A 25,926-nucleotide genomic window follows, 5' to 3' on the forward strand; every position below is an offset into this window, starting at 1 on the left:
AGAAGCAGCAGCGGATCTGTCTTGGTGGAGCGTGGAGGGCAATCTGTCTCAAGGAAAGCCCTTTCATCTGTCTCCATCGGTGACCACAGTGATTACGGATGCATCCACTCTAGGGTGGGGTGCTCATCTGGGGGATCTGGAGATCAAGGGCCTTTGGTCTCCAGAAGAAAGGTTGCTGCACATCAACCTTCTGGAATTACGGGCGATTCGTTTGGCGCTCAAGGCCTTCCTCCCTTCCCTTCGCGGTCAGTCTGTTCAAGTCCTGACGGACAACACTACCGCGATGTGGTATATAAACAAACAGGGAGGAGTGGGGTCTCTTTGTCTCTGCAGAGAGGCCCTGCGTCTATGGTGCTGGGCTCAGGACCATCAGATTTGTCTAATGGCAAATCATCTGGCCGGGGTGCTGAACGTGCGTGCGGACAGTCTCAGTCGGCAGGTCTCCGCCGACTACGAGTGGAGGCTTCATCCAGAGGTAGTTCGTCGCGTCTTTCGGATGTGGGGAACTCCTCGGGTGGACCTGTTTGCCACTCACGAGAATGCTCACTGCCCGTCATTCTGCAGTCTCCGGTATCCGTTGCAGGGAGCGTTAGGGGACGCGTTTCAGTTGAGTTGGGGCTCACGACTCCTTTACGCGTTTCCTCCCATACCCTTTATTCCTCGGGTTCTGAGGAAGGTTCGCCAAGACCGGGCCCAAGTTATATTGATCGCCCCGGATTGGCCAAGAAGGGTGTGGTACACAGATCTTCTCCACCTCTCCTCGTGCCCTCCGCTCCGTCTCCCTCTGAGGGCAGACCTCCTCTCGCAGTCGGAGGGGCAGGTTCTACACCCCCACCTCCAGAGCTTACACCTTCATGCCTGGAGATTGAACGGGGCAACCTGAATTCCTTCTCTCTCCCGCCGGATGTGGTGGATGTTATTTTATCGGCCAGGCGACACTCCACCAAATCTATATATTCCTATAGATGGTCTAAATTCGTTCTCTGGTGTGGAGAGAGGTCAATTGATCCCTTGAAGGCTCGATTGTCTAACTTTTTGTAGTTTGCCCTTTCTCTTGCTCAGCAAGGCTTTGCTGTGGCTACAGTTAAAGGATATTTATCGGCTTTGTCGGCTTTCCTATGCCTGCCGGATCAGCCGTCCTTGTTTAAATCAACTATTGTTCTCAGGTTTCTCAAGGGTCTCTCAAATAAATTTCCTCCTACTCCCTTTATTGTACCTCAATGGGACTTAAACCTTGTACTGACTTATCTTATGGGTTCTCCCTTCGAGCCTTTACATAAGTGTCCCTTGAGACTGTCTTTTAAAGCGGTTTTCCTCGTTGCAATCACCTCGGCAAGGAGGGTAAGTGAGCTTCAAGCTCTTAGTTCAAAACCCTCGTTCTTGACTGTGCATGCTGAACGAATGGTGCTCCGGACCAGGGCTGCGTTTTTGCCTAAAGTGGTAACTCCCTTCCATCTGGGGCAATCCATTACCCTTCCTTCCTTTTATCCTCCCCCTCACCCTTCCAAGGAGGAGGAGAGACTTCACCGCTTGGACCCTAAGAGGGCGGTGAGCTTCTACCTGGACAGGACAAAAGACTACAGGATTGATGACCAGCTCTTTGTGGGCTTTGCTGGCTGCAGGAAGGGTCGTGCGGTGCACAAGCGCACCCTTTCCAGATGGATTGTACTATGCATCAAGATATGCTATTCCCTAGCTGGTAAGGAGCCTCCGGAGGGTTTGAGGGCTCATTCTACCAGGGCAAAGTCTTCTACGTCTGCTTTATCTAGGGGTGTTCCTGTGGAGGACATTTGTAGGGCAGCAACTTGGGCCTCCCTACACACCTTCGCAAAACATTGTTTGGACACCGAGGTGAGGAGGGACGGACATTTTGCTCGTTCCGTCCTTCAGGATTTTCTGGTATAGGGGGATGGACACCCTCCTCCGGGAGTGGGTACTGCTGTGGAATCTATTCACAAGGTGAGGAATCCACTGGCAGATGTATCCATCAGAAGAACAAGTTACTTACCTTCGGTAACGCTTTTTCTGGTGGATACAGTATCTGCCTGTGGATTCCTCACTGACCCACCCGCCTCCCCCTTGTCCATCCTTCTATACCAGTGGTTCTATGACTGTAATTCATTGATGGTTTCAAATGTGTTTGACTGTCAAGGGCATTATGTTATTTCTAGTGCTTTGGTGTTTCTTCTCCACACTGTGTGTGTTGATATGCATATTGTGTACTGTGTATACTGTTTATGTACATATTGCTGTCAGTCCGTCCGTGTGCCTCGAAGGCACGGAAAAAAAGGGGCAGAACTGACGTCATCACGCCGATGGGGTCTTCTTATGGAGCCGGTGACGTCAGCGGAGTCGCGAGCGGAGCCGTGTCTCTGTGACGTCGTCTTCGACCACATCGGCGTGGACTGCTACAAAAGTTTCCGAATGTTGCTGGCGCAGGGGATATTCACAAGGTGAGGAATCCACAGGCAGATACTGTATCCACCAGAAAAAGCGTTACCGAAGGTAAGTAACTTGTTCTTCTGTTCCACCTGAAGTAAAGGCTGAGAAGAAAATGTGTTCGTCGACGGCGACATCCGCTCCGTTGACAGCTTTAAAGATTCAATCGGCGTCGATTTCAGCTCCGTCTACGGGCTCGTCGACAGGAGTTCCGTTGTCGCAAGTGTGTACGTCGACGACTACTTTGGCGACGCCACAGACAAAGGTACCCTTGATTGTGTCGTCGTCGCCTATGATGACTACTTCCATGTCGACGATGGTGTCGACTACGACATCGACAGCTTCATATCGACAACAGGCTCGGCGACGGTCCAGTCAACGGTGGGCCTTTTGTCGTCTACGATCCACTCGTCGCCGGTGGCTCCGTCGACGTCCTTGTCGACGATACAAAATTTATCCATTTCTATAAGAAGGCTCTGCATTACCCTGGAAATGACTTCCCCGAGGAAAGTAACACCTCTGCCTCCAGCACTCCTTTTGGAAGAGGAGCTTTCTGAGGATGATGACAGTCCTTATGGGGTTGCAGATAGTCCATCACAACTGCATGTGAAACATCAGGACTTGGACTCTGATGACTATTATATGGAGCAACATCAACGGCAATATGTGCCGCAATCTAGGTCTCAGGATCAGTATCAGCCGGACATGGTCTGTGTACCATCTTCACTCATTCCAGACCTCCAATTCATGCTGTCGGATTATAGAAGACTATTCCCGTCTCAGTCCTATGGCCAAGAGACAGATCACATGCTTCCAACTCAGCCTCCAGCTTATCCGGCTTCTCCAGTTCCGCCTCAGCTCCCTCAACCTCCGGTTCTGGAGCTATCTGAACCGCGACAGAATGTAGTTACTGTTCAAGACGACTCATCGGATGATGACCATGGCACTGTGTCAATCCCAGTTCCGGAATGGGATGATTACATTATTCCGGATCCCGCTTCTCCTATTCCTGATCCAGCTGATATCGGAGGTTTCCACAATTAAATGGAGAGGGCATCTAAATTTTTGATTTACCAATTCCATTGGTTCAGTCGGAATGTTTTCTCTACGACTTCAAAGAACCTTTTAAGACGTCTGTTCGCTCTATTCCTATAGTGCGCCATGTCTGGGATGAGGGAATAAAGGTCATGAAGTTGCCGGCAACGGTCAGGCTGGTTCTTCCGTGTCTAGAGAAGAAATGCAAAGCTCCGGAAGACAGTCCCGCTTGTCTGGTCAGTCAGCCGAAGCCTGACTCTGTAATCTCGCAGGCGGCCCAAAGAAAATCTAAAAATCCGGCGGCACCTCTTACCACGCCACCTGATAAGGAGGAAAGGGGACTAGATAATATCGGCAAGAGGTTTTCTTCCATGTCCAGCCTCCTGGTCAGGGCGGCCAATGCTTTGGCTATTCTGGGATGATATGATCGCCAGATGTGGTGCGATCTCTCCCCGTATTTGGGCCAGCTACCCGAGGAAGCAAAAACGGAGGCAAAAAGATCTTGCTGGAGGGGGAACGTTCATCCTCTGAGATAATAGATTGCGCAATGGACATTGCTACTACGGCTTTCCGCTCTCACAGGAGCGGCAGTTCTTTAATGACCAGGCTGGCTTCGGGGCACTTGTTTTCGTCCGGAGGTCCAAAACAAAATCCTGGATCTTCCGTTAGATGGTGAGATGCTATTTGGTAAGCACATTGACCATGCTCTGCAGGACATAATGAAGGACACGGAGACTGCTGACTTTGCAATACCACAAGGTTCCTTTCCGTGGTGCGAGAGGAAAGGGTTTCTCTTCATACAGAGGCGGATACCAACAGCGTTATTCCTCCTACTCGCAGCCTTTGCAGTCTTACAGGCCACAATATTCGCAGCGTCAGAACCAATCATCGTCTTTCTCTCGACCATCAGCTAGAGGACGACAGGGACGCCATGGGAGATATTCCTCTAAGCGCCAATAGCAGCTACCAGGCTTTTCGTACTGTTCCTTCGTCCCCTGTTACACCAGTGGGGGCAGGATAACTCAACACTTCCACAACTGGCAACGTATAACATCAGACCGGTGGGTTCTAAATATCGTCTTGTCAGGCTATACACTGGAGTTTCAACACCATCCACCATCCAGAGCACCTCGCGCCACCGAATCCAAACATCTAGACCTTCTACGTCTGGAGGCTCACCAACTCCTCCTCAGGGGAGCTATAGAGCCGGTGCCCCTATCCCAACGGGGCAAGGGATTCTATTCCCGGTTCTTCCTTGTTCAAAAGACCGTAGACAAATTGTGCCCAATTTTAGATCTGAGGGAGCTCAACACCTATCTCATAAAGCTCTTTTTTCGGATGGTATCCCTACTGGACATTTTGCGTCTCCTCAATCCAGGAGATTACATGGCCACCCTGGATCTCGAGGACGCATACTTCCATGTTCCCATTCACCTGGCCCACAGGAAGTTTTTATGATTTACAGTAGCCAAGAGCCACTTTCAGTTCAAGGTACTGCCTTTCGGAATCAGATCCGCAGTGTGTATGTTCACAAAGGTCTTCGCCCCATTCGCAGCGTTTCTCAGGAGACGGACTCTACAAGTCTTCCCTTACATGGACGACTGGTTGATAAAGGCACCGTCTTCCCGAGCAGCTTCGGAGGCAGTCAAAACTTGCACTCACCTCTTCAGTCGTCTGGGACTTAAGCTCAACAGGGAAAAGTCAGTCCTGTGCCTGTCCACATCGGCCAAGTTCCTAGGTGCTATTCTGGATACGACTTGTTGCAAAGTGTTTCCATCGGAGGAACAGTAGGCAAATCTGATGGCCTCTGCCAGTCGTTTCCAAAGACGACTATCCCTTTCATTTCGCCTGTACAAATCCCTTCTAGGATCGATCTCCTTCTGCATTCCCTTAATTCTGCATTGCGGGCTGGGAATGCGCCCTCTTCAAGAACTGGAGTTGCAATGGTGCCAAGCTGAAGGCTCTTTAGACGACAAAATAAGGGTAACTCAGCCTATGAAGGAGACTGCCTACTGGTGGATGATCAGAGACAATATTTCTCGGTCACCCCGGCTCCTCTAATTCTTACAACAGGCGCCTTGCTAGGAGGCTGGGGAGCGGTATTGCAAGACCTTCAGGTGAGCGGTCGCTGGCAGACCAAGCACCGCATTCTCCACATCAATCTGTTGGAGCTCAGGGCGATTTGTCTGGCTTTACAAGCTTTCCTTCCGCGGATCAGAGGGTCCACCGTCCTAGTCCGTACGGGCTGTAGGAGAGTAGGGTCTGCTTTCTATGTTCACCCCCACTTTTTGCTTTACTGGTTTTCGACTTAGATGTGGCTGTGGGCCTGCTAATCAGACCCACAGCCCTGCTGTTCTCTCTCTAAATTAGTACTATGTAGGTGCATAACCCAATTGGATAGGATCACCTTATTGGCCCCTGTACAGTGTATCTTAGGTACCCAGGGCATAGGTGTACCCTAGGCCTACCAGGGGCTGCAGCATGTATTATGCCACCCCTGGCCTGGCCTTCCATTATGACACAACTGGCTGATCACTCAGCTGGGGCAAGGTCGTGTAATCACCCCTTGCTTAGGTGTAGTATTCCTATACCTATCTTGTATATAGACACATGTGTACCTATCAGCCACTCCTATGGCAGGCCTTAACAATCCTGGAGGCAGAGTGCTTGGTAACATGTGAGATGGTGCTCTAGCATGAGCTGAGCCTGTCTGCAGCTTTCGGAACCATGTCCTTATAGCTGTTCTATGATATAGCCTACCATATACTCTTAACATTCCTTATAATCTTAAACTGTTATGGTAACTCTGGTTTGGCTTTATCAAAACAGGTCTTGTAAGGTGTCTAACACTTTGGAATAATACCCCCATCCCATTTCTGGGGATGAGGATATCATCCCTCCCTTCTAGAGGGAGAAGACATGTTGTAACCTGCTTACCCGGTTAAAGTTAACCAGAGGCCCAGCATCACAAAATGGATGCTGCTGCCACGACACAAGTCTGACCTCCTGCTGCTGAGAGTGATCCCGGCAAGGGAGGCTTGGACTATAAGTTTCCTGCCTTGGGAGGTGCGAGCACCACCCCAGACAGGCCTTAGTGTATTGGGGCAGGGAGGGATGAATGAAACGAGACACTGCCTGGGGCACACAAGGTGTCCCATGCATAGTCCAGTTCAAACCGGTGCTGGGGCACACCAGCCCCAGTCCTGGCGCGAAACTGGACAAAGGGAAGGGGGTGTAACCACCCCCCTCCCAGGTCCCACCCATAAGGCGTGACCTAGCAGGCAACCCAGCCCCCCAGATTAGTATAAGAGTGGTAGCTGGGCCCCAGAAGATTAGATTATCCTGAACCTGCAACTTGAACAGAAACTCTGGACCTTCGACATTCGACGAAAGAAGAAGACTGAAGAATCTCCCTTGTGGCGAAGGAGTGGCTACCCTGCGCAAACAGGCACCATCAAGAGACTACCCTTTGCTTTGCTGAAGTTCTACGAGGGACCGACTGCAGAGCCCGACCAGAGCCTTGACTTCCATACTTCTCCGACCCTGATCCACATCCACAGCCGAGCTGAGATCCGTGGAGGCGACGAGAGACGTGGGACCGGCTACCTGGGACAAGTGTCGAGTATCTTCCAGCGCAGCTTCTGAGGTACCCTCGAAGTTGTGCACCGGGGATTGAGAAGCCCCAACCCCAAGCACCATCTGCACCGAAGATCAGCCCCCCACACTCCACGAGTCCTGCGTGGGGCCCTTCTGCATTTTCCTGCTTGCCGCGTCTGTCCGATGCTTGCCCGTTGGCTAGCGGCCTTTGTGACGACACACCTTAAAATCTTCACTGCTGGTTTGGCTCCTCCAGACTGGCTCCCGCTTCTTTGCAAAGGAGAAGCACCCCAGACCTTCCTGGTCTGCACCAGAAGCAAGTCCTCCATTCTTCGTGGGTTCCGCTTGCCAAGGCTTGGTGAGTCCTAGTTCTACTTCAACGCCACCGACAGCAAGAGCCTTCGTGGGACAGCTCGCCTCCTGGTCCTGGTCGTCCTCGACGTCTCCTGGTACCCGTGGCTGCAGCGACAAGCTTCACCTCTTCACCTGCAATCTTCACGACATCGCCTGGTTCCTTCCTGGTCCCACGTGGTCACTGGCTAGTGACCTTGACTCTGTCCCTTCTGCTTGCAGGTACCCTTTCTTCTTGATCCCGGCCTTGGGATCCACCGGACACTCTGCACTGACTGCCTGTCAGCAACTTTCCTTCAGGCATCCATTGAAGTCCACGACGAAACCCGACGCAAGTTCACACCTATGCACCCGCAGCCTGTGGGCTAGGTAACTTGGGTACTTCGGTGCTCACAAGGGTAGTGACTATCCTAGGGTCTAGTTTCCGAGTCTCGACTCTCTAGTTGCTTCAGAAGTGTCCTTAAACTGCTTATTTCAAAACTGTACTAGTTCTATCGATTATACGCATTACGCGTGAGTGTTTCCACTCTGCACCTGAATCCCGTGGGCCTCCCACTTCCTAACTGTTGGTAGTGTAGTGTAGTCCCAGCGATTGCCTAGGCCTATTCTATTTCCGTGACAGTGGTCCTTATACCACTTACTTAGTATATGGTTTGCGTGGCCCCTAGGGCCTAACTGTATTACTTACCTGTGTGACTTATGTATGCTTAAATAAGACTGTGTTGTACTTACCTCGAATCTCATAAAGAGTGCAGAGGGTTTGACTAGAATAAATACACTTTATTTTATATATATATATATCTGTTGTGGTGTCCTTTCATTTGGTATTCAAGGGATTATATATGGTATCACAGCTGGCTTCACATGCCATTCAGAGTTTAGCCTAAGACTGCTCTTGTCCATGCTACCACTAGGATAGCTGGTCTATAAGGTTGACTTTACAACCAATCACCATAAGGGTTGTTTGGACTGATATAAGGTGTACACTAGAACTAGTGACATCATACATCAGGCCAACTTCTCACAGTGACAACACGACCGCTATGCACTATGTGAACAAACAGGGAGGAACAAGGTCTTGTCCGCTATCCAAGGAAGCTCAAGAGCTCTGGGAGCGGAGTATCCAACATCAGATATCTCTTTCGGCGGAGCATATTCCAGGTGCCCTCAACAAGATGGCGGGTACTCTAAGTAGTCTCAAATCGGTGAGCCATGAGTGGGAACTGGACAATCTCACTCTGGACCGGGTTTTTTCTCTCTGGGGCACTCCGTCCATAGATTTGTTTGCCACCCCAGAGAACAAGAAATGCCGATTCTACGCAAGCAGGGAACACCATCAGGGATCATTGGGGAATGCGCTTTCGATGGCCTGGTCAGGTGCCTTTGTTTACGCCTTTCCTCCGATCCCACTAATTCCAAGGCTTCTCAAGAAGCTCAAAGCGGAGCCTTGCACGATGATACTGGTGGCTCCGGCGTGGCCACACCAGTTTTGGTTTATGAAGCTTTTCTTGCTCTCCCTGGATCATCAAATTCCTCTGCACCCGATTCCCTCTCTGTTGACGATGTCCCAGGGCCAAGTGGTGCATCCGGATCCGAGATCACTTCAGTTAACAGCATGGCTCCTGAGCATAGAGAATTTCAAAGCCTAAATATCTCACACGAATGTTGAGGTGCTAGCTCAGGCCTGTGCACCAATTACGAATAAAACCGATCGCTTGAAATGGAAGCGTTTCTGCTTGTGGTGCCAACAGGAGAACATTCATCCTTATTCCTCTGCTCCTCATCACATTTTACCCTACATTTTGACTTTGGCTAAGTCAGGTCTCGCTCATTCTTCTATCAAGGTGCACCTGGCAGCTATCTCTAGATTCAGAAGAACTTCTTCTGGACCTTCCCTCTGGTCGGCCAGAATTGTGAAACAATTTTTAAAAGTACTTTTTAGGGTTTTTCCACCTTTTAAACCTCCACCACCTCTGTGGCAGCTCAACCTAGTCCTTACTCAACTCATGAGGCCACCCTTTGAGCCAATTCATAGGGCGGACATTAAATTCCTCTCATGGGAAGTGGCCCTCCTCCTCGCTCTAACATCAGCTAGGAGGGTGGGTGAATTACATCAAGGCTCCGGTCTTGCAGTTTAAAAGGACACTCTGATTCTGAGGACTCATCCCAAATTTATCGCAAAGGTCCCTTCTGACTCATCTGAATGAACCGGTCATCCTTAAATCCTTTTTTCCTCGACCTACTACTCCAGCGTAACGGGCTCTTCACTCTTTGGATAATCAAAGGTGTCTAAAATTCTATCTCCAGCGCACCAAGAACTTCAGACAATCTACACAACTCTTTGTTGCATTCAGTGCCCCTCGCGAGGGTTTCCCTCTGTCAAAGCAGGGGGTTGCACGATGGATTGCCAGCGCGATCCAATACTGTCACCAAGCGGCCGGGAAGCCCCTGGAAGGTAGAGTCTGGGCGCACTCTACGAGATCCATTTCTTCTTCGACTGCCCTCTTCGCAGGAGTGCCTATTAAAGACATCTGCAGGGCAGCAACTTGGAGCAGTTCCCATACTTTCACGAAGCATTACTGCTTAGACTCCTCCACGCGGATTGACGCTGCAGTGGGACAAGCAGTCTTGAGGAACCTCTTCCAATAAGTGGTGAGCTTTCCCTTCTAACTCTCCTTACTTTTATTGGTTGTTAGCACATTTTGTAATTCATGCTACTTGTGTGCTATCTTGTGATTTTAATGACTATGCATTTCGCAAGGTTTTCAACAGTGTATTACACAAAATGTGCCTATTCTTACTGCTAGCTATTCTGATACAAGCAATGGGAATCTATGAAAGTTCCAATACTGGAGTAAGGAAACAAGTTACTTACCTGTAACTTTGGTTCTCTCATAGATTTCATAACTTTCATAGATTTCCATGCGCCCGCCCTCCTCCCCTGGGAAAGCTCAGCCTTCAGCATATTCTGTGGTACTGTTACACACGGCTACGAAAATCTGAGGCTTTGAGGCTCTCTCAGGAAGGTTCTATGCGGTGAGGCTTTTCTGATTTGTAGTTTATTTCATTTGGTCTCTTTTACAAAAAGAGGTGGATATGCTACAAAATTAGATGAGGCCTAGGCCTTTTTTCTTTTGTACCTATCTCTATGGTATTTTTTATTACCGGGGACTCCCATCTAGACGACGGGGAAAGATACAAGCAATGGGAATCTATGAAAGTTACCAATACTGGAGAGCCAAAGTTATAGGTAAGTAACTTGTTTTCTTTGTTTGCTTGGTCTGGAGACTTGTCATCAGCCTCAAATGCACTAGAACCCATTTCAGCCAGCCTAATTGCATAGTTACAAATGAACCATTTCTGTTGATACTTTAAATTTCTTAAGTCCTCTGCGCAGCGGGTGTAACCCTGACTTCTCTCAATGCCTTAGTCTGCATCTCCTTGATCTCCCAATGTTCCTGTGTAATTGCAAACCCACATGGGTAATCCTTACTGAGCAACTTTCGTCCTGTGAACTAAGTTGGTCTCCTAAACCCTTGCTTTACCTACTTTCTCCTGCCAAGGATTAGCATCCATTGTACTTAAATCATTTTTTTCCAAATGTTTATTGCATCTGTGGGTACCATTAAACAATCTTATCATTGACATCTTTTCTCTTTATTAAAGAATTGTCATTCCGTTGAACTGTACTTTATATCTTTGCAAACACATCACACTGCATGTGAGAAGCATTTAAATTTAGGTACCTGCCCCAAATGCAAAATGTGATGATGCTATTGCACTGTTAAAATGATAACTTACGTGCTATTCTAGCTTAATTTTGTTTGATTTTTCCAGGCCAGTTCATGATTCAGAAAGTTGTCCCACAGGCAGATAGTTCCAGTTCAAAAGTTAAAGTAAAGGTTCGTGTAAATCTGCATGGAATCTTTAGTGTATCCAGTGCATCGCTTGTTGAGATTCAGAAAGCTGATGAAAATGAAGAGGCCATGGACACGGATGTAACCACAAAGGAGGAGGAGGTAATTACATTTGTTAGATTTATGCCAATGTGGTTAAGTTCAGTACACATCAAATTCAGTTTTACTCATGCCTGACAAGCAACAACGAAAGCACAATTTAAATTCAAATTGTGATAGTTTGGAGTGCATTTAATCCTTTAAACAATGTATTGGAAAGTAAAATTAACTTTAATGGTTCCTTTCAAGACTCTACTATTCCAGCAATGGTGTATAAATCATGCATGTATACAAACAAATGTCAGTGTATCTTGTGCACAGTACCATAAACATGCCAACTTCTCATTCATGGTATATACGAGATTTAGCATATTCTTTTATTGCCTGTGACTTTTAGATTATTTTCTAATTTGCAGAAGATGCAAGTGGATCAAGAGCAACAGAAACAGGAGGAAAACCAACAGAATTCCCAGGGAGACAATTCAAGTAATTCTGAGGAAATGGAGGTAATTATTTTTCTTGTTAAAAGTTTGCTTTATATGACATGAACTGCCCAGTGACTAGGATATAGTTTTGCATCTCACTCGTGGGCTAACATTAACTATTTTCTAAAACAACAATATACGAACAGTGTTTGGCACCATTCAACACATCAAACAAGACACTAAGGATGTTGCTGTTTTCTTGGATATGGAAAATGCCTTTGATTCAGTGGAGTGGCCTTTTCTGTGACAGGTGCTGATTCGAATGGTCTTCATTCAGCTGATTGGTGTGCTGTACAACACCCCTTCAGCGCGCATACGACTGGGCAATTTGGTCACTGATCCCATAGCTATCACCAGGGGCACTAGGCAGGGGTGCCCCTTGTCGCCAACGTTATACACCTTAGTGGCTGAACCTTTGGCATGTGCGCTCAGGGAATATCACGCACATAGAGTACAGTTTCCCACGTACAAAATAGTGGTGTCCACATATGTGAGAAAGTGGCTCTGTATATACTGTTCCCTAATAGGTACAGGGTGTACAGAGTCCACAGTCCCCCAGAGGCTGATAGAGGCCAAAGTTAGGTATGACCTTACTCTCAAAAGTGGTAGCATGGTCGAGCAGTAAGGCAGTACCAGAGGCAGTGTAAAGCATTTATTGTACACACTCAGTCAGCAAATGGTTTCACACACTCAATAACTGAACTCCAAGCCAATGGTTTATATATATAAAATATATGCTTGTTTTATTTTTAGAACCACAAAGGGGGTAAAAATATACGTTCGAGGCATATGAGCTGCAGATTGTACACTTAGCATAGGTCGCCATCTGGTGTTGGGCCCGGATGTTTGCAGTTTGTTTTTCTTCTTGGACCGTGCTTGGAAGTCACGAGTTTGGTGACTCCTCCTTCGGTCCGTACTGCGCATGGGCTTCGGCTCCATCCTCAGATTGTTTTTTTCCGCCATCGGGCTCGGATGTGATACTTCGTGCTCCGGCTTCGAACTTCTACGGTTCCAGCCTCGACGGAAAATCCTCGATTCTTCGAGTTCCTTCATCATCTTCATCTCTCGAAGCGGCACTTTTTCCATCCCGTACATCGACACCGGCCTTCGGGCCCTCCGCGACTCCGGTCCCGGCCGATGGAAAGGACTCCGTTTAAAAAGTGCCCAGAATGTGGGTCTAAATTTCCCCACACCGACCTCCATCAGGTGTGTAACCTTTGCCTCTCTCCGGAACACGAGGCTCGAGACTGCCCCGCCTGCAAGTCTTTTCGATCGAAGAAAACGATCCGAGATCGAAGGGCTCGACGCACCATGGCGCACTCATCCTCGACAGTTCCACCGGACATCTTCGGAGACGACGCCGAAGCTTCGGGGCAGACACACACTGAACTGGGAGAAGACATCGTCAGCGCTTCCGAGGCCGACGACTCCGACCTGGAGGACGTAACACCAGGACAGCGGGCCGTGAGTACAATGCCCCCTCCCAGCCCCGCACCGAAAACCAAAGAGACTCCGGTTACTCCCTCGCCTGCCGGCCTGGGCAAAACCAAAACCAAAGCCTCGATCACCCCACCTTCGGGCCCGGTGTCGAAGCACTCAAAGTCTCACGGCAGCTCGGGATCGAGCCAGCCGACGCCCGGTGCCGATAAACACCACTCTGCACCGAAGCCTGCAAAATCCAGCTCGACTCCGAAACCACCGGTGCCGAAGCCTGGACACTCGGCGCCGACCAAACACAAACAGAAATCGGTCGGCACCGACGCTCCGGCGCCGAAACAGCATTCGACGCCGAAACACACGGAGACCTCCAAAAAGCAAGGCGTACACAGAACATCGAAACCTCCGGTTCCGAAATCGCCGGTGCCGACAGACGACTCGGCGCCATTGGCTCTGTTTACACCAGACCCTTTACAAAAGACTTTGTCCAGAGATCCAAAGACTGGCCTTTTGACTGTGATTACTAAGAAGCGTCGCCTTGAGGCTCCGGCTCCTCCTCCTCCACCCAAAAAGAGGGACTCAGCTACTTCTCCCCTTAGAGTACCCTCCCCACTGCCACCCCCCCTCCCACCACCACCCCCTCCACCTTTACCTCACTACGATCCGGCCCCATCCCCAGATCCGGATGACGGGGACCCCGACAATGACCCAGGGGACGCCCCAATGGATCCCACTCCACCAGGGACCCCAGATCCATGGGAGGATTATAATAACCCTGATGTACCCAATGTACCTCAAGACGACCTATACCCATCAAGGCCGTCTCCTCCAGAGGACTCTTTAGGGTTTCACCATTTAGTGCAGAGAGCAGCACACTACCATGGGGTGGACATGCACACGGAACCAGTGGAAGAAGACTTCCTACTGGATACATTTGATTTACAAGATCGTTCCACTGCTATTTTACCCATGCTTAAGGGTGTCACCAAGCACGCTACAGAGGTATTCAAAGACCCTGTCAGAGCCAGAGTACTAAACCCTAGAATAGAGAAGAAGTACAAGGCGGCACCCACAGACCCTGCATACATCAAGGGCCCTGCTCCTCTAGATTCCCTAGTTGTCTCCACAGCTAGAAAGCGGGCTAACTCCCAATCCTCAGGAGATGCCCCACCACCAGACAAGGAATCTAAACTTCTGGACGCGTCTGGTAAACGCACCGCCTACCAGGCTGCAAACATGTGGCGCATTGCAAATACACAAGCATTGCTTGCGCGATATGATAGAGCACACTATGATGAATTAGAGGCTCTTATGCAGCACCTTCCAGAGAAATACAAACGCCAAGCTCATGACCTGATACAGGAGGGCAAACTAATCACAAACACCTCCATTAAGTGTGCCCTCGATGCAGCAGACACTGCTTCTAGAGCCATAAACACCAGTGTCCTGCTTCGCCGCCATGCCTGGCTCAGGATATCAGGGTTCAAGCCTGAGGTCCAGACATCAATACTTAATCACACCTTTGACCAGCAAACACTCTTTGGCCCAAAGATAGACGAAGCGCTCGAAAAAATGAAGAAAGATACAGACACAGCGAAGTCTATGGGAGCGCTCCAGACCCAAGCCTCTAAGCGTTCCTTTCGACGCTCGTCCTTTCGTGGCACAGGTAGAGGCTCCTCCACCGATAATGCCTCTACCTCCTACAAATCCCCTCCTCAAAATACCTTTTCAAAGGGCAACCAAAGAGGTAGCTACAGAGGCAACAACAATAAGGGCAGGGGCAAAACCAACAATACCCGTTCTGCCACCCCACCCGCACAATGACTCCCCTTCGCTCCCCCCAGACCATTCCACCCCGGTCGGGGGCAGACTACAAGATTTTATCCACGTATGGGAGTCCATAACATCGGACAAATGGGTGACCCAAATCATTCGGTCAGGGTACTGCCTCGAGCTAACATCTACCCCACCCAATATCCCACCAAGGCACCGTCCAATGTCCCAAGAGCATTCCACACTGCTCAAACAAGAGGTACTCTCGCTCCTCCAGAAACACGCCATAGAGCAGGTACCCGCCAATCAACGAAATCTAGGGGTCTACTCCCTATATTTCTTAATCCCAAAGAAAGACGAGACCCTCAGACCCATTCTGGATCTCCGGCCTCTAAATGCCTACATACATTCAGACCACTTTCACATGGTCACCTTACAACAAGTCCTCCCACTTCTCTGCCAGGGAGACTTTCTCACAACACTGGATCTGAAAGACGCGTACTTTCACATTCCAATACACCCCTCTCACAGAAAATACCTCAGGTTCGTGGTGGACGGGCAACACTACCAATTCAAGGTTCTCCCCTTCGGGGTCACCACTGCACCACGGGTGTTTACCAAATGCCTAGCAGTAGTAGCAGCACACCTCAGACGTCAACATGTTCACGTCTTCCCTTACTTAGACGACTGGCTCATAAAAGCCGCGTCCTACCACCAATGTGTGCAACATACAAACAGCACCATCCAACTGCTTCATCAGCTAGGCTTCACGGTGAACTACCAAAAGTCCCACCTCATACCATCTCACACAAAGCAATATCTCGGGGCCACAATAGACACCTCAAAAGGCATTGCCTATCCAAACTCAGCCAGAATCACAAGCATTCTAGCCTTACGCAAAATATTCCTTCCTCAACACTCTCTACCAGCAAGAGTGTTTATGAAGCTCATAGGAATGATGGCGTCTTGCATCTTCATAGTGCCCCATGCAAGACTCCACATGCGTCCACTTCAGGAGTGCCTAGCACAACAGTGGAACCAGGCCCAGGGTCAGCTGACGGATCTGGTGTTGGTGGACGGCCGCACACATCACTCTCTGCAGTGGTGGAACACCACAAACCTTTCCAAGGGACGGCCGTTCCTGGACCCGGTTCCCCAAGTGACTCTAACAGCGGACGCATCGCTCTCCGGCTGGGGAGCGCACCTCTTACACCTCACAATGCAAGGTCTATGGACGCCACAGCAAAAAACGCTCCACATCAACCATCTGGAGCTTTTGGCGATCTTTCTAGCCCTAAAATCTTTCCAAAAGCAGATTTCAGGCAAAGCAGTCCTCATTCGCACAGACAACATGACTGCGATGTATTATATACAGAAACAGGGGGGGACACACTCTCCCCAGCTCTCCCGCTTAGCCCAGAGCATATGGAGATGGGCAATTCCCCAAAACATTTTTCTCCTGGCACAACATGTTCCAGGCGTACAAAACACCATAGCAGATCTGCTCAGCAGACAGACTCAACAACTACACGAATGGGAACTGCATCCACAAGTTCTTCACCCATTCTTCCAACAGTGGGGGCATCCTCAAATAGACCTCTTCGCCACCCACGAAAACAAAAAATGCCCAAGCTTCGCCGCCAGATACCCACACCCATTGTCCAAGGGCAATGCGATATGGATGAACTGGTCAGGCAGATTTGCATACGCCTTTCCACCTCTCCCACTAATTCCATTAGTGGTCAGGAAACTACAACAGCACTCCCTCACACTCATTCTGGTAGCTCCTACGTGGGCCAGACAGCCGTGGTACACCACGCTACTACAACTATCAGTGGTACCACATCAAAAACTGCACCTTTCCCCATGCCTCCTAACCCAGAACCATGGAGAAATCAGGCACCCAGACCCAGCTCAGCTCAACCTGGCGATCTGGCTCCTGAAATCTTAGAATTCGGGTACCTTAACCTTCCCCCTGATTGCATGAACATCATCATGGAAGCCAGACGTCCTACCACTAGAGCATGCTATGCCGCAAAGTGGAAAAGATTTGTAATGTACTGCCGTAACAATACAATCAACCCTCTAGATGCATCCATACAACACATCATATGCTATCTGCTCCATCTTCACAGGTGTAACCTGGCGTATTCATCCATACGCCTACACCTAGCAGCGATCGCTGCCTATCTACAAAACAGACAGCATTTGTCACTCTTCAGAGTGCCCGCTATTAAAGCCTTCATGGAAGGCCTTAAACGAGTAATTCCTCCCAGGGCACCACCCTCCCCTGTATGGAATCTAAATTTGGTCCTTACACGACTAATGGGTCCGCCCTTCGAACCAATGCACAAATGTGAGCTACAATTTCTCACCTGGAAAACAGCTTTCCTTGTAGCTATCACTTCCCTTAGAAGGGTTGGTGAAATACAAGCGTTCACCATACAGGAACCTTACATACAAATGCATCACAGCAAGGTCATACTTCGAACTAACCCGAAGTTCCTGCCCAAAGTCATTACCCCCTTCCACCTCAATCAATCAGTGGAATTACCTGTCTTCTTTTCGCAACCCCAATCTGTTGCGGAAAGGGCCTTACACACACTAGATGTGAAAAGAGCGTTGCTATATTACATACAAAGAACGCAACCCTTCAGGAAGACCAAACAGTTGTTCGTTTCCTTTTCTCCACCACATAAAGGCAACCCCATCTCAAAATCAGGGATAGCTAGGTGGATTGTAAAATGCATACAAATTTGCTATCAGAAGGCAAAAAGAACATTATCTGTTCCCCCTAAAGCCCACTCTACAAGAAAGTTAGGGGCTTCTATGGCTTTTCTAGGGAATATACCCTTAGATGACATATGCAAGGCAGCCACATGGTCTACACCGCACACATTCACAAAACACTACTGTGTAGATGTGCATTCCCAGCAGCAAGCTAGGGTGGGCCAGGCTGTACTAAAAACACTCTTTCAAACAGCTGCAACGGATACCGGTGGTCGCCGCTAAGGTTGGGTACTGCTATATAATCTATGCTAAGTGTACAATCTGCAGCTCATATGCCTCGAACGGAATATGCTACTTACCAGTATGCATCTGTTCTTGGCATGTAGAGCTGCAGAGTTGTACACGCCCACCCGCCTCCCCGGCTACCTGTATCCGTTCCAGTCCATCTTATTTAGATACAACACACATGGGCTTCTCACTGTTATTACTACGCTCCATCATTTCCCTGTTGGCGAAAAACAATCTGAGGATGGAGCCGAAGCCCATGCGCAGTACGGACCGAAGGAGGAGTCACCAAACTCGTGACTTCCAAGCACGGTCCAAGAAGAAAAACAAACTGCAAACATCCGGGCCCAACACCAGATGGCGACCTATGCTAAGTGTACAACTCTGCAGCTCTACATGCCAAGAACAGATGCATACTGGTAAGTAGCATATTCCTTTCTCAGAATGAGTGGTGTAATATAAATACTTTTGTCTTAAGCAATAAATTTGTGTAAACAGTCACAGTTGGTTGCAATAAACAATCCTATTTCCTAAACATAACAATGCATTGAGCTCAATGGTAAATTCAGGTTATTTGTAATAAATTACTTTTCAGATTTACTTTTGGAATTCCAGGTCTGGCTCCTAGATCCAGCCTTGGGTCAGTATTCAGAATCAAGTGATGAAAGTCGACTTAACTGTAACGATTTTTAAATAATATTTAGCTATTTCAAAAGTTAGCACTTAAAAAATATTTCAAAGAAAACATTCAATGGTTCTCTATGGCAAGAAATTCAAATTGCAGGTAGAGTACTTTATCGTTACTTTAGTAATCCAGGACTGGGTACCTAGACCCAGGACTGGGGTCCTTGTTAAACACAGGTAAGTAATTTCGTTTGCAGAAATGGTACGATTTTAAAAGAATATTTCAAATTTGCAAAAATAGACACTTAGAAGAAATTTCACAGAAAAGCAGACAATGGTTTCCTATGGGAGAAAAATGAGTTAGAGGTAAGTATAGTTGTGAGTACTTTTCAGGGTCAGGGCTGGGCACCAAGATCCAGCACTGGGAGCTCACCTAGGAACAGGTGAGTAAATTCGTTTTTGTCACTTGGCTGATTTTTGGTCAATTTTTACAGTTTTGAAAAGTTCACACTTAGAAGATTTTTGAAGAAAAAGCCAGTCAATGTTACCCTATGAGGAAAATGAAGTTAGCGGTTTAAGGGTAAGTACTCGACTGGCAGAGTTGAAATTCCGGGCATAGACTCAGGGGTCCCCCAGTGTCAGGTAGGTACAGTTGGTTCACCCTCAGCGGTTTCAGGACGGCCGGGTGCAGAGAGAGTTAGGCCCAATGTTATCCTATGAGGGATAGGGGGGCCTTGGTTGGTGGCTGCTGTCTGGCAAGCCACGCGGCTGTGGGAGCTGGGCTCCTGGTCACTTACTCAGGGCAAGTGGGGAAGTAAGTTAGTGTAGAGAGTGCACTGCCAGGGCCACTCGGGCGGCTGGGTGCAGGGTGCTTTTGAGCCTTCGGGCGCTCAATGGAAATCAATGGGAATGTTCCGGTTTGGAAAAAGGCTGCAGGCTCGGGGACGAGGATGTTTCCGGTGCCACCACCACTTTGAGGGGTAAGTTGGGTAGTTGTAGGTTAGGTGGGTACCCCGGGATTGGGCACAGGGGGCCGCAGGGCGCCGGGTGCAGGGGTGCCTTTTGACGTCGGGAATCTTACCCTCTGGTTGATCGCGGTTGGGGTGGCACTCGGTTCTGAGGCTGCAGGCTTCGTCCGGGATGTCGAGGGGGGTCCTTGGGTGCCGGACTCGGGGTCACAGTCGCCGTGGGGTCGTCCTCAGGGTCTTTGTCCACTCCGGCACTGGCCAGGCTTGGCTGGTGCAGAGTGTGTTGGGTCCGCGGTTCCGGGCTGCTGCCAGGAGTTAGGAATAGGTTTCTCGAGTAGAGCCTCTACTCATGGGAGTCCCAGGGGCTTAGAGCCAAAAGGTAGCCAGGTCCTCCGGGGTTGGTGAGGTTGCTGGCCACGAGAGATGCCGCGCTGGTGCAGGTTCGAGAGTCGACAGGCCGGTAGGGCTGGGGCCAAAGCAGTTGGTGTCTTCTTCTCTTTTTAGCAGCTGCAGGGCAGGTCCTTGGTCTTCTTGCTCTTCTTGTAGTTTTCTATCTGGAATCTGAGGAAGGAAGGTTCAGGGTGCCCCTAAATACTAGATTTAGGGGCGTTACAGGTAGGTGAAGGCCAGGGACCAATGGGTCCTTGTCCTGGGGTGGGTACACCCCCTATCCTGCCTCTCTCCTGTTGGAGGGGGGCAGTAGCCTAATCCTGATAGGGTAGGGCCTCCCATCTTCAAGATGGCGAGAGCCCGGAGATGTGCTTCACCTCGCCTCCCCCACCTGAGGGGTGGGGTGGGCAGGCTGGCACATCCCCTGTCCTTGTATGGGGTTTCCGGCCAAGCTTCCCGCCAGAGTGGGGGGTTGCAGTGGCCTGGGGAAACTCCAACTGGTGGCCTGCCTTTGAAGCTTCCCTTTGCTCATCCTGGGGGAGGAGATTTCTCACCTCACCCAGGATGTGTATTGTTGCAGGCCCGGGAGAGCAGGGGCTCTCCCACCCAGGGGTCCAGCAACGTGACTGCTGTGTGGCAGCCTGGGCAGCCTCAGAGCAGACGTGGATTGTAAGTTAGCTGTAAGGGGGCATCTCTAAGATGCCCTCTGGGGTGCTTAGTACATTAAATCCTCCACTGGCATCAGTGTGGGTTCGATGTGCTGAGAAGTTTGATACCAAACTTCCCAGACTTTAGTGTTGCCAATATGGTGCTGTGGAGCTCGTGTTTGACAAGCTCTCAGCACCATGTACTCTTAAATGACAGCACTGCACTTGCAGTGCCCAGGAATGGACCTGGGTACTGTAGGGGCACAGGGCTCCTGCTCCTGTGCCCACACCATAGGCGTAATGCACCCAGCTAGAGGGGTGGCTGACATATGCCTTGGCAGTGTAGGTGATGGGCATGGTACACAGTGTTCTGTAGTAGGGGATCTCTGTGTATAGTCATAATCTAGTGAATAGTCCCGCCCATGTGCGCGGACCCCGGAGCAATAAAAAATAATCTCTAAAAGGTGACAAATCATGCAGACCTGCATACACCTTTAAGAGAGAATTTAATTTAAAGACAGATAATGCAGCCTATACCCACAGGCTACACTGTCCAGTACTTCAACTAGAATTCCACCAAAATCCACAAACAGCACTGCCTGTCCAGTTTTTCTCCACATAGGAAAAAACCCTGCCTCTACCAGCAAAAGCCTCTGGAATGATAGAGAGGAAGGAGTGGACAGACAAGCCCCATAGGCTGCCATTATGTGGCTTGGAACAGGATACTGTGCCTTTAAGAAAACTTTCCAGTTTTCCAGAACTTTCCCCAGTATCCCAGAATGCCCAGCAGGTCCCATTTACTTTCAGTTCTTTTTTCCGGCTCCTGCTAGCAGGACCATGGAGCATTGAGCTCTACCTTTTTCAAGGTTTTCATTGAGATTTTGGCAATTTTTGTCACTTTTTCTTGTGTTTAGTAGCTGGTACTGTCAACATGCCTGGCTTGTTCGACAAGTGCCCGGAATGTGGTCGAAAGAAGGCTAAAACTGACCCACACGAGGTGTGCATAGCTTGCCTTCCCCAGTCCCACGTGCCTGAAAGCTGTACCATCTGCCACTCGTTTTCAGCAAGAACCCTGAGGGACAGGATGAAGAGCAGGCTTCAAGCTCTGGAGGAGCGAAGACTGAAGGCACCAGGTGGGTCTGGAGGGGCTGATTTGGCTCATACTGAGGCCTCTGGGGGGCTCCCCAGGGGCAGGAAGACCAGTAAGCGCTCCCGCTCCCCGTCGACGTCGAGGGCGTCGACGGCGACGTCGAGGAGGATGACCACCGTCCGTTCGCCGTCTCCCCAGGGCTCTGGGGAGAAGCGGCGTCGACGATCGCCGTCGAGGGACCTGAATAGGCCGCCGTCGACTACATCGGCGTCGTCGGCGACGACGCCGTCTTCGGCTGCGTCCAGCGGTCGACGTCGAGAGAAGACCCGGCGTCGGCGTTCGGCGTCGAGGGATCGCAGCTCGCCGTCGATGAAGAGAAGGAGATCGCCGTCGAGGCGAAGGTCGCCGTCGAGGCGAAGGTCGCCGTCGAGGCGATCGCCGTCGAGGCACACGTCGACGTCGAGGCACACGTCGACGTCGAGGAAGAGAGAGTCGCCGGGATCGGTGTACTCAGTGGTGTATACCCCGCCTCGGAGGTCTCCGTCGCCTCCTCCTCTCCCACCTCCTCCACCGCCTCCTCCGCGGCCCCGGCCTCTGTTGCTGCCAAGCACTCCGGCGGTACCGCCGCCGGTCCCCCCGAGGTTGGTTTCCCTTCCACGGTACCCGACTCCGCCGCAGGGGACCCCGAAGCCACGACGCCCACGGTCGCCTGGACCAGCGAGACCGGCGGACAGGCCTAAGCCGAAGAGGTCGCGCTCCCGCTCTCACAGGAGGCGACGATCGCGGAGCCGAGGGCGATCCTCGTCAGACTCTAGACGACGCCGCAGAAGGTATAGGTCCAGGTCGCGCTCCTCGGACAGGGACCTTTCCCCGACGCTGTCGGACTCCCCGGGGACTAGGGTGTCGCCGGTGGACGACTTGGTCTCGTTCCAGGAGGTGCTGTTGCGAGGGGCTGCGAAGCTGAATATCACGGTGACGGTTCCAACACCCACGACGTCCGTGATATTTGAGACGCTTCATAAAAGACACTTGTCTCGCCCCCTCCTGCCTCTCGTGCCTGGACTGGTGGAACCAGCCTTGGAACTGTTCCTCACTCCCGCAACGGCGAAGGCCGCTCCGTCCAGGCTCATGAAGAAATATAGGGCCCCGGAGTCGGATCCGTCATTCTTGAGAGGGGACGCGAAGCCGGATTCGGTTATCGTGACGGCGGCGAGAAAACAACATGCGACCGCCCCGGCCTCCACGGTGCCACCGGACAAGGAAAGCCGCTGGCTGGACTCTGCGGGCAGGAAGGTGTGTGGTACCGCCGCCACCACGATGAAGGCGGCGAGTGCAGGGGCGTTGTTGGGCCGTTACGACTGGGCCCTGTGGGAATCCCTGCAGCAATATGCGGACCTCCTGCCACGAGACAAGAAGGAGGACTTCTTGGAGACGGTGCGCGAAGGCATGCTGGTTTCTAACCAAACGATCAGCGCAGCAGCGGATATATCGCTATTGGCCGCCCACGCCTACTGTCATGGCGTCCACCAGCGGCGCCATTCCTGGTTGCGCCTGACGTCCCTCAAGCCGGAGGCGCAGCAGAGAGTGGCCAACCTGCCCTTCTCGGGGGAAACCCTGTTCGGGAAGCATGCGGATGATGAAATGGCCCGCATGAAGGCTGAAGCGGAAACCCTGACGGCTGTCGGGTTAGAGAAGGCCGAGAAAAAGAAACGACCGTTCCAGAGGAGGTTCGGGTCGTCGGGCCGAGGCCGTGGGCAGGGCTCGGGACAGCAGCAGCCACAACAGCAGCAGTTCCGCAAGCCCTTCCAGAAGCGCCAGAGGGGTAGAGGTGGCCAGCAGGCTACTACCACAAACAAGGGCCCGGCCGGGTCTCGGCCCTGAGCTGTTACTTCCCCCTCAACCGTTACCCACTCCAGTGGGGGGAAGCATTCGATTTTTTCCGGCAGAGTGGAGAAAAATTACTCAGGACAAGTGGGTGCTGAATATTGTTTGCAATGGATACAGTCTTCGGTTCATCAGCCCGCCTCCAGCGATTCCGCCGGTCAGCTCTCGCTTCCAGCTGAGGGAGCTCCAGACGGAGGAAGACATCTTGTTGAGAAAAAAGGCGGTAGAAGAAGTACCTTTGTCTCAAAGGGGAAGAGGTCTGTACTCTCGGTTCTTCCTCGTTCGCAAGAAGGACAAGAACGAGTTCAGGCCCATTCTGGATTTGCGACAAGCAAACAAGTGGATTCGCAGAGAGAAGTTTCGCATGCTATCGTTGCACCAGATTTACCCTCAGCTGCAACGGGGAGACTGGCTCTGTGCCATAGATCTACAGGATGCGTACTTCCATGTGCCCATAGCACAGAAGCACAGGAAGTTCCTGCGATTCCAAGTCGGCGCCAATCACTATCAATACACAGTACTGCCATTCGGGCTAAAGTCTGCTCCCAGGACTTTTTCGAAGTGCATGGCGGTGGTGGCGGCACACCTGCGGAGGAACAAGGTGTTTGTCTACCCGTATCTGGACGATTGGCTGATCAAGGCGTCATCCTTCGAGGAAGCGCAAGAACACTTCCGTTGGACGTGCGAGCTCTTGAACAAGCTGGGGTTACACGTCAACATGTCCAAATCGGTCCCATCTCCGGTACAGTGCATACAGTACCTGGGGGCCTCCATAGATACGCGGTCAGCAAGCGTGTCTCCTTCGGAGGAGAGACGGTTATCACTCCTTCGGAAGGCTCAGGACCTCAGGTCTGCTCCATCGACGACTGTGAGGAAGGTGTCGTCTCTACTGGGATCGATGGCCTCCTGTATCTTCCTCACTCCGCACGCACGTCTACAGATGCGACCACTGCAGGAGTGCTTGGAGGATCAGTGGGATCAGAAGACAGGCTCTTGGGACGACAAGATCCGACTGTCTCTACATGCTCGTCAGTCTCTGAAGTGGTGGTGTTCGGCGGAAAACCTCCTCCAGGGGGTTCCCTTCCACAAGGACATTCCCACGACGAATGTGGTGACGGATGCTTCTCTCCAGGGCTGGGGTGCGCATTCCGGGGACCTGCAGATTCAAGGGAAGTGGTCTCCGTTGGAATCGACGTACCACATCAATTTCCTGGAACTCAGAGCTGTCTTCCTGGCACTGAAGGCTTTCCTTCCGTCCTTCCAGACCAACTCGCTGCTGATACAGACGGACAATACAACCACGATGTATTACCTCAACAAGCAGGGGGGGTCGAGATCGCGCACTCTGTCGCAGGAGGCGCAGGCGATCTGGCGCTGGCTGCTGGCCCGAGGACTGACGATCACGGCCACGCATCTGCCAGGGGTGCAGAATGCTCAGGCGGACGCCTTGAGCAGGCTGATTCAGGAAAACCACGAATGGGTCATAAACGACGAAGTACTAGGAGAAGTCTTCGCAAGGTGGGGGACTCCAGACGTAGATCTGTTCGCCACCGCCGAAAACAGCAAATGCCGAGACTTCGCATCCAGGTACTACCAGCGGGGGACGCTGGGGAATGCGCTATGGATCGATTGGTCGAACAGCTTTCTGTACGCTTTTCCACCCATTCCCCTGATTCCGGCGGTGCTCATCAAGCTGTCCCAGTCCAGGGCGCGGATGATCCTGATCGCCCCGGAGTGGCCCAGGCAGTGGTGGTTCACGGACCTTCTTCACCGGTCTCTCCTTCCTCACATGCGGTTGCCGTGCAGGCCGGACCTTCTCACGAAGTTCGGGGGGCGGATGGTGCACCCCAACCTCTCGTCTTTGAGTTTGGCGGCATGGCTCCTGAAATAGTGCAATATGGTCATCTGAATCTACCAGACGATTGTATGGACATTCTGAAGGAGTCTAAGCGGCCTTCCACTAGGACATCCTATGCTTACAAGTGGAAGAGGTTCTGTATCTGGTGTAAGTCCAAGAACTTTGATCCGACAACATGTAAGGAAGATGTCATCCTTCCATACCTTTTGCATCTGGCGCAGTCTGGCCTTAATTTCCATTCCATTAAGGTTCATCTGGCTGCTTTGACTGCTTACAGGAAGTGCCCTTCACAGACGTCCTTCTTTCAGATTCCTGTGGTTAAGGATTTTTTGGAAGGCTTGAAGGTGTTCCCTCCTGTCAGACTTCCCTCGCCTTCT

The 25,926-nt window shown here is 50.9% G+C and overlaps 1 protein-coding gene across 1 annotated transcript in view; it reads left to right on the forward strand.

Moving 5' to 3' along the window:
• Nucleotides 1–25,926, forward strand: part of HSPA4 (heat shock protein family A (Hsp70) member 4) — a 481,472-nt gene that overhangs the window by 164,092 nt on the left and 291,454 nt on the right. The window contains exons 12-13 of the mRNA XM_085618072.1: nucleotides 11,260–11,441; nucleotides 11,795–11,884. Of these exons, the coding sequence (XP_085474198.1) occupies nucleotides 11,260–11,441; nucleotides 11,795–11,884 (272 nt within the window). The remainder of the gene's footprint in view (nucleotides 1–11,259; nucleotides 11,442–11,794; nucleotides 11,885–25,926) is intronic.

This window comes from Triturus cristatus, chromosome 7, assembly GCF_964204655.1.
Source record: "Triturus cristatus chromosome 7, aTriCri1.1, whole genome shotgun sequence".
NCBI lineage: Eukaryota > Metazoa > Chordata > Amphibia > Caudata > Salamandridae > Triturus > Triturus cristatus.